This window comes from Alexandromys fortis, unplaced genomic scaffold (genome assembly GCF_014885135.2).
Source record: "Alexandromys fortis isolate MF-2015 unplaced genomic scaffold, M_Fortis_MF-2015_v1.1 scaffold_52, whole genome shotgun sequence".
Taxonomy (NCBI): Eukaryota; Metazoa; Chordata; class Mammalia; order Rodentia; family Cricetidae; genus Alexandromys; species Alexandromys fortis.
Window position 1 is genome coordinate 10,640,936 of NW_026067929.1, and position 17,343 is coordinate 10,658,278.

Consider the following 17,343-nt stretch of genomic DNA (forward strand, 5'->3'; position numbering starts at 1 on the left):
ATTACAAACTACTTTGAAAATTGAGTTAAAATATGATTAAATTGTACCTAGTACACCAACCTTACTGGCATTTTAGTTACTATTACTCTTGGTGTTGTTTTTTTCAAAATGGTAATTTCAATGTCCTGGGTACTTTAAGATATTATCTCATATCTCCCTCTAATAATTCTGTGCAAGAAGCAGCATTGTCTCATATTGTAGAGGAAAATGATGGAAGAAATTAAGTAGCTCAGCCTCAGAAGTCCAAGGATCGTGGCATCAGCACAAAGAAGTGTTTGGCATCTGTGCTTTAAGGAGTTGCCTGCTGTCTGAAGTCAACGATTTCCCCCACAAGTTTCACTGTGTAAATATAAACAAGTTCAGAGCTTGCAGTGGCTAATTCTATAAGTGAATTCCATAACAATAGGCATATTGAAAGAATTTATAGAATCTTTCTTATGCAACTTATGTTCTAGTTTCCAGAGCTCCCCACAAAATTACACTAAGCATCTTGTCTTTCCGCTCAAGTAGCAAGAAAATATGAAGTTCTGTGGTGAGGTCTTAGCATTGTCAGGCAAAGGACTAGTCCAAAAAGGCTGATGTTAGGACTAGTCCAAAACAGCTTTGCACACAATGTCTTTTCTTTCAAGGCATCGATCACACTCAAACTTACTAAGCATGTGCTCTACCACAGAGCTCTACTTCAGTCCTGTCCTGATTCTTTCCCTTAATGCTCTGTTGGAGTCATCACACACAATTGATGGAGTTGTTTGATCAGGGGAAAAAAAAAAAGCACAGGAAGATTAGCCAGTCTGTTGTCCAGGGCTGGTTGCAGAAAAGGCTACAAGGAGGAGTCGGGTTGCCATGAGAGTGACAAGGTAGCTGTCTTCAGAAGGGACTGGACTGGGTCAGCAGAGAGTGTGGAGTGTGGGAGGATTTTGCTGACTTAGTTGTTTTCCTCCCCATTAGAGAGGGGACTAGGTTGGCTGGCTGACTGGCTACAGTCCTGGATATAAGACTAACAGGAAAGAATCTTGGACTCACCTTTTCCTGTGACCACAATCTCTGCTGCCTTAGTTCACAGCCTTTCCCCTTCTGCATGTCTGTTTCCAAGTCTCCCTCTTAGGGTACAGCTGCGTTGAACTTCAGTCCACTGTCAGGCAGTGGCCTCTCCTTGACTTGGCTAAGTCCATGGCTGTATCATCGCCATCCACATGGCGCTGCTTGATTTTGTGCATTTTTCTGGTGTGACATAACCTCCCTGTGGAGCGAGGCTCGGGAACTGAGGGCAAAGTGAAAAGCAGAATTACAGAGAAGGGAGTGATGTGGAGCCCTGGAGGCTTCCTGAACTTCTGCCTAGAAAAAGTTGTCTAAAATAATGACCCTGAAAAACTGGCGCTTTTGAATATTGAAAAAAATGGAAGTGTGAACGTTGGACTTGCAAATGCATGAGGCGTGATTCCTCCATCTTTGCTTGTTCCTAGGATTAGCTGTTACTAGCCTGATGTATGACTTATTTTAGAAGACATTTATTTTATTTCATTGATTTTGTTTTCTTTGCAGATATGTCATACTGCACTTTGTTTAGAATTTTTAAATAATTTCAAAACTCTCTGAGAGTCAGAGAGAAGATGGGTGTGAGACGGTCGATAGGATGAGTATAACTAATGGATTGATTTATCCTAGAGAACTGTAAGCACGGAATTTCTACTGGGAAAACATTTCAAATCTAAATAGAAATTCAAAATAGAAATAAGTAGATTGAAAGGAAAAGGGTGCAGTTCATCACAGCAAAAAGCTGATGAGACTGGATATATTTCTCTGGATTCAAATGAAAGATGTTTATCCTTTATGTATAGGAAATTAAATTTTATATAGAGTATGACCAGCCTGGATTTATTTCTTTTGCTGATGTACTAAGACGATCCAGGACATCCTAGATAGTTAGAGGTTGTTGTTGACTTAATCTTGCATATCCATGCATTGTGTAGCGGGTCCTGTCATTTTATAACTATAGGCAGCCTTGATTTTAACTTCTGGAATTTTTTGTCCAAGTTGTACTCTTCATGATAAGGATTATTTTTTTTTTTGGTTTATAGTATTAAAAATGTATAACATCACTCCAAGTATATATTATATATGGTATAGATTGTAAATATTGAAAATAGATTCAATAGATTATATATATAAATCAGTCAAAATACATTATTAGAAAATATGAGATAGGAGTGAGGTTCCCAAGGAAGATGAAATTTTCCAACCCTTAATGACCTTTTAGATTTTTTTAAATTATTTTTTTTAACTTCTTGTTTCCCCCTAATGTGGTGCTGGACCCAGTGTCTGTTGCTGGCTTCCTCAATGGTAGATCTTTTCTATTTCTAACCTCATCCTTGTCTAAGCATCATCTAGTATCCAAGGAGATAAATAGGAAGTGATCAGTACAAGATGAGGGAGGAGAACTCACGCATCACCCTCCTTCCCATGTGACAGCCAGACTGCTGCTGCCTCATGCCTGCCTGGGAGTTTGGTGGTCTCATTTATGAGCAAAAAAATGAAATGTATTAGCTTCATAAAGCTCTTGTAATAAAGTACCCAGGGGAGGTGCCTTAAGACAGCAGGAATTTATTACTTTACTCTAGAAACCAAGATCTAAATTCAAGGTATTGGCAAGGCCATCCCACTAAAAGGTACCCCAAGTAAAAATGCTCCTTCCTTTCCAAACTTCTATTATGGGCTGGAAATTCTTGTTTTTTTGTGACTTAGAGCAGCTATAAACTCAACTTCTGCCTCTACCTTTGTATGGGTGCTTCTTCTCAGTGCTGGGTTCACTGTCTTTCTTCTCATAAGGCCATCAGTCATGTGAGATTTCAGCCCCACCCTAATCCCGTAACCTCTTCTTGATGCAATAATGTTGCAAAGACCTGCCTGTCACATGCTTGGGTTCCCGGAGGACATGAATCTGGAAAATGACTCTACTTACTCCAAGATGTCCTGTTCTGTGACTTCATCTGTTTCCTTGTCTGTCTTCTTGTTTTTTTCCTTGTCCTTAGGAAAATCTCACATTTCTTGTCTTTGAAGTCACAGGCAAAGCCAATCTCCCAAATTTGTCAGGATTGACCTGAACTTCAGAATTTGCAGATTAATTTTCTAGAGAATAATTGTGGTTAACATTTACTTGTGTGAAGGACAGCTCAAGCTAGAATGATTATGGAATGAAGTAAAACAAGAGAACCAGGAAAGAGTTTACCATGTCACTTTTTGGACCTTCCCTATTGCCCAGCTTCTCACTGCTAATTCCCATGGAACCTCCTGGCCCATAGAGGAACTCCACTCCCTAGTCTTCTGCAGTCCTCTCCAGCCTTTCTTTCTTATCCTTTCTGTCTGTTGCTAAACTTGCTTGCTTTTAAAGATAACTAAAAGTTCTGTTCCTCACAGAACTCTCTTAATATTGTTTCTGTTGTACCAGACATAGCCATGCATTTTTAAATTCCAGACAGAGACTAAATAAGGCTCTTCTGTTGATCCTTTGCCTTCAAGCTTTTGTGCTTGTATGTTTCAAATAAAATCAGCTTCAATCAAACGAACCAGAGATGAGACAGCCAAGTACATCAGAGGCGCAAAAAGGCCTTTTGGGTAATAGGAGTAAATTGACCTGGCCCATGAGCCCATTTCAGGGTATTACAGAACAAAAGTTTGCATTTTAAATTATTATGTTAGAAATCAACATACTGTTGAGTATTTTTCTCATTTTTAATATTTTTATATTTCTCATTTTTTGTGTGTTTAGCATTTGTTTTTACTGTAGTTGTTGTTTTTACTATCCTCTGGTTCTCGGGCTTAGTACCACCAACTGCTGGTTTCTCAGGTTTCCCTCGGGAAGTAGAGAATAGAGCATGGGGGTACTCTTGGAGCCTGCTTTGCAGTTCCTTTCCCGCCAGCATTCGTGGGTTTTGGCCCTATTTGTTCTGTACCAGCACTCTCCTGACAAATCGGCTTCTGGATTATGGTGTTAGGAAAACACCAGATGTGAGTGAGGTGATGGCGATTTGAGTGATTTTGGGGCACAGGAAGATGGACTGAAACTCTGGGCTTCTGAGCGTAATTGGTTTAAAGATAGGATACACCTAGGAGACCCTGACTGTAATTTAAAAATTCATAGCTTGCTTTAGACAAAACAAAATAGTATTGGGTGAGTTATTTTGTGAAAAAAACTAATAATCTATCAAAATAAATAGACACAGCAACAGCTTTCAGCTCTCCCTTGTTCAGAGCAGTGTGTTTCCTGCTGATAAGGTAAAAGCTTCCTTTCAGCCAATGGCAGGCTTTGGAGGGAAGTAAAATCAAGTCGATTATCAGTCACTGGTAAAGGTTTTCTAAAGCTCAGCTGCTTAAGCCTGGAAAAGCTTGTTGGTCACTTCCCAGCGCTGCTGCGGTCCAATCCAGCTGCCATCTGTGACGTTGACACACCACAGTGTCAGTTTGTCTCAGAGTCGACGAACAGATGTTGCTCCGTTTCCTTTATCCAGGTTGCTGTGGAAATCCTTTATTCAGTCAGTGGCCAGAGCAGTCGAGGGTAGTGTCCAGCGTAGTCACCACAGCTCTGCAGCGCTGTCAGGCTGATGTGGTCAATGGCTTAATGGACAGCACAGAACTAAAGCTGGGAGGGGGTGCTGAGAATTTTCCCTGAGTGACCTGGACTCTCAGATCCCCTCTAAAGTGAGCCCTGCACAACATCCTTGCCTACCCGGTGTTGTTGTTAGGAATGTCAAACAAGATAATGAGCTTTTACTAAAAGCCTTTTGAAAACTGCACTACCGAATACACATGAACAGTTTTTAAAAACATACAACTTCATGAGTAACAGATTTTGTATCTTTTCTCTACTGATAGCGAAATTTTTAGCCAATAATTCTATCCTAGCCCCAAGCTTTTTATACTGTGTTCCCATGTCTAGTAAACTCTTGCTGTGAGCCAGTCAAAAGCAGAGCAATTGTCCTCTTCAAGACAATTTTCCAAAAGCCTTATTTTGGCTCCTTTACTAACCTATGTAATAACTCTGTGAGTTAGGGACTAATATTTAAGCAGTTGATCTGAAGATTAGGAATAATAAATGACTTGTCCATGAAGTTTCACAGTCAGAGTTGAAGCCCACTTTGTCTAATGTTACAGCCCACATCGAGCCCATGTACGGGGCTGTGTCTGAAAGTGTTCTGTCTAACATGCTAGTTAAACAGTTACAAATATTGTTGTCTCTGTGAAAGCCTTTGACAAACTGGGTGCAAGGAGCCACATGACTGTTCTACTAAATTTGAAACTCTGGAGAGTTTTCATTTATCATGCGCTTGTTCTCTCCTTGGTTGACATTGTTATCATTTTGTCAGATTCTCCATGTAGATCCCTGGCATCCTTTTTCTAAGTCAACATTCATTTATTTTCATCAATAATGTCTAGTTATTAAAACCTCCCTATTTTTCTTTGTATTTTGATATTCATTCAACCACCAACTCAGCATAGCCACACAAAGGGCATTGGTAGTCTAGAGTCACCTCTTATGTTATTGCCAGGTGACCGTTGATTGTCATAAATCTTCTTGTTCTCAGCAATCCCTTTCTAATTTCTTCCTGTGACTTTGAGTCTCATACCCAAAGTCACCATTCTAACAGACTATGGCATGATCACGCATTCATTCTTGTTGGTATTAAGGCCAATTAAGGGCCGGCTGTAGTAGGGCACACCCTTGATCCCAGCACTCAGAGAGGCAGACAGATCTTTATGAGACCAGCCTGGTCTACATGGTTAGTTCCAGGCAAACCAAAGGTACATAATGAAACCACATTTTTATTATTTTAAAATAATAAAAAACAAAACACAAAACCAAAACAGTATAAGAAACTCTAGAGGGCCCCATTCCCAGTCTACTTACTCTAGAAATGGGCAGCACTGGGGCCTGTGAAGCCATTCTGCTTACGTGCTAGGACTCTTGATAGCCATTTTATTAAATAAACAACCCAGTGAGGAAGCCCTTCGAGAGGAGCTTATGGTTATTATGTTCCGTCCATCAGCCAATCAAATCCATTGTTTTAAAATCATAGTTGAGTCATCTAAGCTTTGGCTAGATCACATTTTCCCACTGTGTTTTCCAATTGTTTCGGGTTTCCTGATAAATTCCTTTGTGCATAACAGAGTATTAATACCCCGACCTCGACCCGTCCCTGCACACTGAGATGATGAGATCAGATCCTTGACTCCAGTGCTGCTTTGAAAAGCTAATCCATAAAGTATATAAAAAAAAACAACTCGCTTGTTTTTTTTTTAAATAAAAATGTTGAAATTAATCTTTGCGAATGGAAGAAAAAGCAATAATAGTTTAATGGTGTATAGTCCTAAAAATGTATGTGCATAAATTTGTTTTTTAAAAGACATTAAGTGTGCCTGGTTTCTGCAGCAATGCTTGCCCTCAGGCATATACTCAGGGATAACAACATTAAAAGGACCTGGTTTCTGCAGCAATGCTTACGCTTAGGCAAATACCCAGTGATCAGGACATTAAATGCACCTGGTTTCTGCAGCAATGCTTACCCTTAGGCAAGTACCCAGTGATAAATGCCTTAATAAGTGAGCAACAAGTGAAGGAAGGAAACTGGAAAATGATTTTGCCATTTTTTTTCTCAATTTAGAGCAACAAAGTATAGTCACAATTCTAACATAGTTATCAGAATTGACTTTATTTTCTAGACATTTATGGTTTCAATCATAAATACTACTAAATTTTACATCTTAATTTGTATTTGACATGAACTTTGAAGTCAGATTTATTAGAAGTAATGAGAACATGAAGAAAACACAGAATTTGACAGAATTTTCCAGCATCCGCAGTCCCTCTCGTTTATCTTCCATAACCACATGTTTTCCCGATAGGATAAAACTGCCAGTATGAGAATTTTGTTATCCAAAGGCACACATACACCCTCACTCACTATTGATGGGAGCATAGAATGATACACTTAAAAACAATATTTTACTCGTATTATTAAGCAAATCTTGCTTATCATAGGTCTTGAATTGCGGATCAACAGGGCTGTAGCTGCAGCTTTCAAAGCCTCACTGGAGTCCAGAGTCTGATATCATCACCCCAGTGTGCAGGATGGGGCAGGGTGTTAATATCCTGTTATGTACATGGACTTTACACGGAAACCTAAAACAAGTGGAAACAGTGGGAAAACGGGATGCAGAGGCTCAGATGAGTCAACTGTGATTTTAAAATAATGGGTTCGATTTGCTGATGGATAGCACCTCAGTAAAGATACAGAGATGCGCTAGTTGAGCTCCCAGGTCCTTCTCTCGAAGGGCTTCCTCCTTGGATTATTTATTTGATGAAAAGGTTATTAAGAGCGCTAGCGTGTAAACAGAATGGCCCCACTCTCTTGTGATTTGGGCAAAAGCTGTATGTTTGAACATAACACAGGCCCCAGTGGTGCCCAAGCTCAGGAAGTGACAATTTCTAGAACAAATAGACTGTGAACGGCGCCCCCTAGAGTTGAACAGATGGTACTGAAGAATTGTACAGACTACGCTGGTTTTAGCTTCAGGAATATTTTTAGTGTAACTTTTCAGCAGGAAAATATTTCCTAATCTATAATGACACTGATTTTTAGACCATTCTCCACAATCTAAAAATAATATCAGTATGTTTAGTTTTAAATTACATTCTTTTTTTTTAAAAAAGGGATCATCCACCCCAGAAATAAAAGGAGAAACATTGTAAGACATAGGAAAGGTATTGCCTTGGGCTACAAATCTAAAGTCTGGAACAAAAGTCCCAGTGGAAGCAGCAGCAAAGCGTGCGAAGGTGCTAGCTAGCTCTTTGGGAACTTTGAGCCAGAATCAGGGCTATCTCCTTCCCTCCCTCCTTCCTCCCCCCTCCTCCCCCCTTCTTCCTGAGTCAATCTCAGAAGTTACAGGCTGGGCTCAAACTTGCTATGGAGCTGGGACTGCAGACAGGCACCACCAGGCCTGGCTAGAAGCAGGTCCTTTGTAGATTTGAAATTCTGCCGTAGACTCAGGACCCCCGCTCCTAAAATCCGCTGTCTTCCTCCTAGGTCTTTTCACCTAAAGCTGATGAAGGAAATCTAGATGTGGGGGGAATAAGAACTCAGCATTATTATGGAAATAAAGTAATATACATCTATCTTAAAAGAGTAACTTTCATAACTCTGATTTTATGTCTCTCGCCCTTTCCCCTGGGGAGCCAGGGCAGTGTACATCCCAAGCATGGGTTCTACCGCGTAACTACACCCATGCTCTTCTTACTGCTTTGTAGCGGGAAAATTAAACTTTATTGTAACTTTTCTCCTATACAAGGCATTGCACGTCTTCTGTCACCTTTAGCTAGAAGAAGGCTTAAATATGTCCTGGCCACTGTTGCCAGTTAGCATTAACTGAGTTTTTTTTTTTTTTTTTTTTTTTTTGTGTGTGTGTGTGTGTGTGTCCCACAGGCTGTGGTGGGGAGATGTCTGGAGTTGCAGGCTCCTTCAGCAGCCCTGGGTACCCGCTCAACTATCCCCACAACAAGGAGTGTATCTGGAACATTCGCGGAGCCCCAGGGAGTAGCATCCAGCTCACCATCCATGATTTTGATGTGGAACAACACCCAAGCTGTAACTACGACACCCTGGAGGTAGGAAGTGGGGTTGTTTCTCCCTGTATTACCACTCTAGGGATAAGCTGGAGCCCGCACACATTCTTTCCAGGGGCTAGCCCTGTTCTATTCTTAGATATTCTAAGAAGTATCGCCTCTCTATGAATAATGTTAGCAGACATATGGGATTAATATGCCAGTTGGGTCTCTATCCTTGTGAGGGCCTTGGCTGGGGCTGCTTCACTAGGAGGTAAGGACAGACAGCAGCATTTGGGGAACAATGTAAGCATAAAACTGGGGAAGGAGAGCCAATGAAGGAGAAGTCATAGAGGACTGCTTGGGTTTGGCCCCTTTTAGGGACGCACAGGAAGCTGATTCACGTGTCCCTGTCTCTGCTGCCTGTAGATAAAGACTGTGCTTGGGCCCTTTAGCAGCCCACACTTCTACCTCTGGTCTGAGGGGAGCGAGGAATCCCTCTTAGAGGAAACACCCTGCATTCGGAAGTCAGTGGGAAGATGGGCCCAGTGTACTGACCACGTGTGCCACCGCTGCCTTCACAGCTGCAGCTGCTGCTTGCGGTTCTGGCTGCTGTTCTGCTGGAGGTACAGCTGCAGCAGCTACAGGGGATTTTTTAAAAGTCACTTAGGGTGACCTTTATCTACAAAAAAAGGCCTTTGTAGATAAGGACTTTCTGATGCTACTTCAAGAGTTTATCTCAGAAAATTAAGACAACCTTTGAGAGTTTGGGATCTTAAAGTTTATACTAATCAACTTGGAAGTATCAACCAATTGAATAACTTCTAGGGACACACAAACTCCCCATCACCTCAGCTGTGGGGACTATTTCACACCATTCTACATGTAGCCCCACGAGGCTGGATATTTGGTTTGTTTCTATCCTTTCCCCAGCATTCATAGCGCCAAACACCCAGCAAAGAGTAAGCACCCAATGTTTATGAATGAGCAAAAGCGTCCACGACTCTGACTTGTGATAAGGAGATACATTTGGGTCACAGTGATTGTACACGACCGCATTCACAATGGGATGTGAATAGTCCCGTGGGGGAAAAACAAAGAGGAAGATTCTGTTCACATATTACAGTTGTCGAAGTCGAGTCTCAAGTTCAGGGCCTTTTTTGTGACCACCTGGATGGTGGCTGTTAAAGGCATGAATGGCACCGGTCAAAGTTTCCAGTTTCATGTGTCCCAGGACAAAGAAGTAGACTAGGGATACAAGGTTGTGAAAAGAAATAGAGAGTTATTAAGAAACGGCAATGAGAGTGAGCCAGGGAGTCGAGAGAAAAGCACGCCCTTGACAATACCCGGCCCCAGCACTCGTCACCGTCATGGGTCATGTACACAGCTCAAGCCTCGCCCACACTCGTGTATCTTGGGCTTTACTTGGGTGTGCTCTTCTGTACAGCCAAGAGAGGAAGAGTCCCAAGGCTCTTTCTGCCAACTCATGTTTGCCATATGCCAATCTTGATGTGGTTTTGTCTAGGGAGTTCTCTCCTCTGCGAACGGACGGCCTCGGAAATGAATCTAGTTGCCACTATGCAAGCCCAGATAAAATGAAATAGGGCGAAGATTGAAAATAGTAGAAAGGCCTTTATAGGAAAACTTGGACCCTTTAAAGTTATTTGATAAGTTGGGGTTCTCAAGCCCTAGTGGTGGGTACAGACAGTGATAAGAGAAAAGGAGTCAAAGCCCAAACTGGGAGGCCTTGGGTCAAATCCATACCCTTCTCTGCGGCAGTACTGCTACTATGTCATGCCTCTGTATTACTGGAGCAATGGTGTTTAGGAGAGAACGAGGCACCTCTGGGAATTTGCCCTTGTAGCTGGAAGAAAGACCCGTGGGATGCTGAAGTTGTTTCTCTACCAACAAAAGTACTACTTGATTACATAAAACCCTTAACACTTACAGAGGGCTGGCAGCTGATTCTCTGTAGCGCCGTACACTGTTCCAGGTTCTAAGCCCTTCACTTTTGTATTCCAGAGTACATGTGATTGGTGCTCACTTGGCAAAATGTAAATGGATTCATTGTGCTTTGGGTCTTGTCACACCCATTACATGTACCGAGACAGGGGTGGAGGGTGTTCTCTTGTGAGCAGTCTCAAGAGCATAGAGACAAAAATGAGTGACTCCAGCCAGCAAGCAGCACTGCTGGGGGTAGGTGTCCTATGCCAGCTCAAACATGTCTCCTATCCTGCTGTGTACAGCCAAGTAGGACTTACTGTCACTAGACACTGGACTTTCTGGGGTCCATTAAATTCTATGGGGAGCCGTCTCTTCCCTTACAGGATCACTGTTCAGAAAGTGGTCAGTTTTACAAAGCAATAGCCGTAGGGCTACTCATAGCCCTGGAATGCTGACTTGATCCTCAAAATAAATGGAGCTAACAGAGCAGAAAGCAATGTTCAAAGCAGACTAAAATTGCGGGCTTTGAAATACTCTCCATCCCGGGCATTTGCTAAAAAACACACGTTAATCTCTGACCAGCATGCCATTTCTTCCCCCACAGCGTTAGTCACAAGCGGGAGTGGAATGAGCCACACCCTGGAATTCTTTCCATCCTTTTCCACTTTGACCATGTTTTATCTATGGGAACCAAAAATCACCATTCTGTTGATTTGGTTAAGGAAATCCCAGGCTGATTTTGTTTCAGTCTCCAAGAAAGCTCTGTGGAGAGCCTGGGTTGGCATCCAGGAGAGGAAATCCCCACCCTGGTACAATAAAACAAGACAATTGCTTGGTGAGGGCAGTTTGCACAGTCAGGGCCTCTCAGCAGTGGTCATTTGTGAGCTGAGCCCAGAGCCACGGGAAGCAAAGAATGTCTGAAGCAGCGCTGTTTATTCTGTTGGAGGCTTCTAGGCAGAGCCAACTCGTACCCATTATGTTTGTGGTCTCAAGGGGATGCAGGATCAGGGAAAACAAAGATTATTTTGCCGGCTTGTCAGCACTTAGCGCTAGCGCGGTGTTCTCTGAGGATGTGGGCTCCTTGCTGTGCTCCCGAGAGTAGGAGTGTGTGTGTGTGCGCGAGAGACAACCTCAGAGGCCCTTCCTGAAGCCAGGCTTTGCATGGCACTCTCAGGGCCTTGCAAACAGCAAACATCAGTTCCTCCTCTTGAAAATAAGCCCAGAGCAGTCACCCGCTTTGCTTCGTTCCTTTGCGATTACTGTGCTGGTGCTCAGCCCTCTGGGAAACAGCGGTTTCTTTTTCTTCAGCGGTTCCTGCCTGACTGGGGGTCGGGGCATGTGGGAGGGAGATAATCAGACAAAGAAATCATTATAGATTCAAGTCATATACTCCTCCTCCAAAGTAGGTTTCTTGTTCTCACTCTCTCCCCAGGGAACTCTTGAGTGAATTCCCTATCAGTCAGCTGAGGGCTTGCGGGTGAGCAGGGAAGGGAGGGCATTGTGGAGGAGCAGAAGGAGAGAGTCCAGGCCTGGAGTGGTGAGAGGGGTTGCTGCCCAGTGAGGTCTCACCCAGAGATGCCTTCCTGATTTTGGCCCTGGATGCTGTGCAGGCTTAGACATCAATATACTTGAAAACTGTCCCCCGAAGTAGTCTGTCTTGTGCAAAGCAATTCCGAGAAGGCCTTGAAGATGGGAGTAGGGTCTTCTCTAAGTCATTTCGTTCCCTCACCCCCAGTCCCATGCACAGTTTAAATAAGCTGTGTCCAGCAGGTGAATTCTCCTGGAGGTAGGACAGGGGAAATGAAACCCTTTCTGGCAGAGTTTGCCACTGAGTTGAGGAATTCCAGTCAGACATAAAGTCAGGCAAACTTGGAGGGGCCTGAGAGGACTGCAGTCATGTAGGACAGACCTAAAGGGTTTCTACGTGGGCAGTGGGAAATCCTGGCCACGGTCTTCAGAGCAGGCACGGGAAGATGCCTACCACTCCTGCAATGCCCAGAATACACTTCTGCAGCTTGCATTTCAACTCCCTCTGAAAAAGCAATCCTCTTATGTTTGATTCCAAATCTTATCAAACATTCCATTTTCAGGGTAGATGAAATTTCCTAAAAATGTAACTAGAAAATCAAAAGCCTTCCATGAACTCAGTGTTCATAAGTAAGAACATCTTCCTCCTGAGATGTACAAGATTTAGAAAGTCTGTCCTTATACTGTATTGCATACAATGTCTCTGCCAGAGAAAGCAGCAACCCTCAGATATATAAAAAAAGAAGGAAACAAAAGATAGGGGGATTCTGGAATAATCTCTGTGTTCTGAATTCACTATTCCATCTGATGAAGCAAATAGATATCTTGTGGGTTATTAAAATTTTTTGTTCATAAGGCAGAGGGAGTGCCCATAAATATTCAGTTCAAAATTATAGTTCATCTCACCCAGGGAGACTGAGTACAATCTCTAATCATAATAGATTCTAAGAACTGGTTGAAAAAAAAAAACTCAAAAAGGAGTGAAATGCCTAAGTGTGTCTTTTTAAGTAAAGTCCTTTTCTACCCCTTGATAGATCTATGCAGGCCCGGACTTTCACGCTCCAAGAATAGCTCAGCTGTGTTCGCGAACACCATCAGCGAATCCCATGAGGATCTCCAGCACTGGAAATGAACTAGCAATCCGATTTAAGACTGACAACGATTTAAATGGGAGAGGTTTCAATGCCTCATGGCAGGCAGTCCCTGGAGGTAAGTGAACATATATGAGATATCCTGCAGCTCTTGGAGCCAAAGCCTAGCTGAATTTCACACAGTTATTGGAAGAAGGCGTGAGTTACTTTAGCTCACTTTACTGTTACTTTACTGATAACTTTGTAACTCCTCAAGTAGCCAGTGTTGCTTTGGCAAATGGTCTTCCTTAGAAGTCACCATGGGGTTTGCCTCCTTAAGGACATAAATAGGCCAGTCCACATAGAAGTAGAATCATGGTGGTTGAAGAGACTTGCTTGCTGCACACATGACTAGTTCCTATTCCCCAGGCCAAATCTCAACATCAGTAAGTGTCCAGTTACGTCGTGCCATAGAGTAGACTGACTTCTTAGCAAAGGTCAAAAGAAGTAAGCGTTAGAGTTGTCATTCCAAAAGTGAATGTTGTAATAGGGATTTTCTGCCCAAGATCTTAGGTTGTCAAAAGAAGTTGCTTGTTCAGATTTTTTAAGTTACACATTGTATGATTTTTTTTTACCAGACATTCACATGATTGCTGAGGTTAGTGATGTTCATAGTATGGTTGCTATATCCCAGGCATTTTTCTAGATAATGAGGTCTATCTCTTTTCATCTTTACAACTTACACTGTGAGGGAAGTCTATTGTGTATCCTCATCTTACAAGCAGGGACGGGGAAGGAAGTTCAGAGAGTCCAGTGGCTTGCCCAAGGTACCGTTGCTGTATGATAGTGCAGACATATGACAAGAGCCCACATTAGGCCACTTCCTTCCCACCAAGGCAGTATGGACCTATATGAATTCTCTCTTAAAGTAAATCGCCTATCAATTTATAGGTAGAACATTAAGATTAGTGCCACTGGCAAAAAACAGTGGTGAAATTTTCTGTCATTTGTTTGTATTATCATAAATTCAAGGAACAATGGCTTATACTGATAGACTTTCCATTAACAGATATTTGATAACATTATAAGAATTAAACACAACTTAAGCCATGCACTCTATCTGGAATATGAACAATTTCAAAGAGAGACATTAAGTAATTTGCAATGTTCTATTTTACTGGACCATCTAACACTTCAAAGGCAGGGATGATTCTTAGAGTATGTACTGTTTTAGGGAACAACAAAGGGACACTTTTGGTCAGTGAAAGCATGAATTCATCTTATTTATTTTTGCTGTTATTATTTTGAGACATGGCCATATTTAGACCATGCTGACGTCAAACTTTCGATATAGTAACAGATAAATTTGAACTTCTGAGCATCCTGTCTCCACTTCTGGAATACTGGGATTGCAGGATTCATGGCTATGCACAGTTTATGCAGTGCTGGAATTTGAACCCAGGTTCTCATGTGTGTTATAGGCAAACAGTCTACCCACTGAATTATACCCTCAGTCCACATTATAATTTTAATTGACTTTAGGCATCAGTATTTATAGTATTTAAAAAATTTTACTCATATTATCCATGTCCCTTATTTAATTTGAAATGAATGAATTAATGTGGATATTTGGTTCTTTAAAGTTTTAGCATAGAACCGATGCAGTAGTCTAACCAGGATACTGATCATCTGTGCTGAGAACCAGATGACTTACAGTTTTTATAACAAGGAGTCCTCTCATGGCTGAATTGGATTTCCTCCTTGCAGGTTGTGGTGGGATTTTCCAGGCTCCCAGTGGGGAGATTCACTCTCCAAATTACCCCAATAGCTACAGAGCTAACACTCAGTGCTCTTGGACCATCCAAGTTGGAAAACATCACCGTGTTCTCCTGAACATCACTGACTTCGACCTTGAAGCCACAGATTCGTGTATTATGGTAAGAGGCACAAACTGCCAACATTGTTACCTTTTGCAATGTGAGCAAATTTTGAGAGTGTACTTATTAGTTATGGGTGTTTTCGGGTAGGTAGGTAGGTGAGCCAATTCCTAGCAACTTAAACATAAGCACTTTACATTTCCATTTGTTTGTTTTTCTTAAAATGTGATTGGGGCCGGATGATATAGAGGTTTAGTCAGCAGCTCCATCCCTGCTCTAGCGTTTTTGGGTTTGGGCTTCATATCAAGAAATAGCTTCAATAACCTGTCTCAATCCATTATCCGTGTGTGTGTGTGTGTGTGTGTGTGTGTGTGTGTGTGTGTGAAGGGGAATTTCTACAAAGCCCTCTTATGGACATGGCTCACCACAAACTAGACCAGGGAAACCCAGTGGGAAGATTTGTCATCACTGCTATCATTAACCTTCCATGGTTCCTAGAAAGTTTAACTTTCCTGGTCATCAGAAATTTCATTTTGCTACTTAACCAAATCAATACTCTGATAGAACCAAACAGGCTGGGAGATTAGGATACAGAAAGAGATGCAACTGTTGGTGGGTTTGATGATAAGGAATTGTTACAGTTACCAGCACCTAAAGCTTCCTGACTTGAAGTGAATACTTTGTACTTAATATAAGAATGATTGAAGTTTTCTTTATCTTTGCAATTAAAACAATTTTGGTTACTGATTTTTTTCCAGCAAAAAATTTTTCATGTTCTACTTGTTTATAAGCATTTCATTCTAATATAAACCAGGCTTTCTTGGTTAATGGATCTTCCTATTTTAGCTTCCTGTAAATTCCTTACACACACTCCAACTGGCTAGCTTCTTTTGAATTTGACTCAAGAAAATTCAAAAGGTTTTCCATGTTTCAAAATCATCAAGTCTTATGATGTGCATTTTAAGTATTATTTTACAAGGTTGGATCATTAGAACAAGTTTATTTGGCTCATGACTGTAGGCATACCCCCTGAATAACCTTCCAGGGTCCAAGTGGGAAAGGTAGTATATATAGAAAATCCATTCTCCTTAATGCCAACTCAGACCAACTCTCTTGAAAAAGGGTATTTAAAACGAAGACATCTAAAACAACTTTTTCAATGTAGCAATGTCTCATTTAATATGTGAAATATGAACACAGTATTTGGAACAGTCTTTGCCCATAACAGTTTTGACCATTCAGAAAAGGTCAGCAATACTTCTGGGGCTTTGGGAATAAAGATAACAGTGAGTTCAGAACCCAGCTAGGTACAGGCCCTGGAAGAAAAATTATATCCCAAGTAAAATAAAGGTACAATAGGCTCTACAGTGACTGCTTCCCATCTTCAAGGCATCTGAATGGTTCACACAAATTTCAAGATAAGAGAAAGCAAATCTTGTGTTGATTATATGTTCATGTATGGACACTGGAAGAAGCAATCTAAAGTTTCCTTTAAGGGGAGAGAGAACCATCGTAGATTTCCTGTATGCTTGCATGTGCAGTAGCCAGCAGCCTGTTGAAGGCATGTACTTAACGAGATGCTGTTACATAGATGAGACATGGCAGAACGGCAGGCAACAGAAACAAACCTGCTTCCATGCCCAATACTGAGATCACTAGACTCATGATTATTAAGCTCCTGAAGATAAAAATCAAACTAAAATATTTCAGTAAAGAACTGCAAACTATGAAAGTCACATTACAACCATTAAAAAGAGGCAACTGAATTTTTTTTATAAAAAACAAACAGACAAAACATACATACACACACACACACACACACACAAAAAAAAAAAACAGTTTCATCTAAACTGACACTCCTGAATAAGGATGCTTGGGTAAATTAGAGTAAGATGAATCAAGAAACAATGATCTGGAAGATAAGTCAGAATAATGAACATGAAGAAGGCATGGGCGAAGGAAAGACTAAAATACAGAAGAGGGACTTAGACACGTTAGAGGTGCGTAGACAAGAATCCTAGGAGGAAGAGAGAATAGCAGCAGTATTTAGAGGGCTAGTGTCTCGGGCTTCTGAAATCAAGTAAAGAATTAACTTAATAAAAATTACCTAAATTCACAAGCAGAATAAATAGAAAGGCATATTTACTTAAGAAAAATGTAAAGCAAAGGGGATGAGGTGTGGAAAGACTGTCTTTCAGAATCTTGTAGACTAAATGCTGACTTTGTACAGCAGTAATCAGCAGCAAGCAAGTAAACAAAAAGCAGATGGAATTATATGTTCTGCCTAAAGAAGGAAATCCTATAGGCTTGCAAAATTTCTTTACAAGCAAAG

At 41.5% G+C, this 17,343-nt stretch overlaps 1 protein-coding gene across 3 annotated transcripts in view; it reads left to right on the forward strand.

Moving 5' to 3' along the window:
- Positions 1 to 17,343, forward strand: part of Cubn (cubilin) — a 202,893-nt gene that overhangs the window by 83,932 nt on the left and 101,618 nt on the right. For all 3 annotated transcript variants that reach the window (XM_050144800.1, XM_050144798.1, XM_050144799.1), the window contains 3 exons: positions 8,475 to 8,656; positions 13,099 to 13,273; positions 14,902 to 15,071. In XM_050144800.1, the coding sequence (XP_050000757.1) occupies positions 8,475 to 8,656; positions 13,099 to 13,273; positions 14,902 to 15,071 (527 nt within the window). The remainder of the gene's footprint in view (positions 1 to 8,474; positions 8,657 to 13,098; positions 13,274 to 14,901; positions 15,072 to 17,343) is intronic.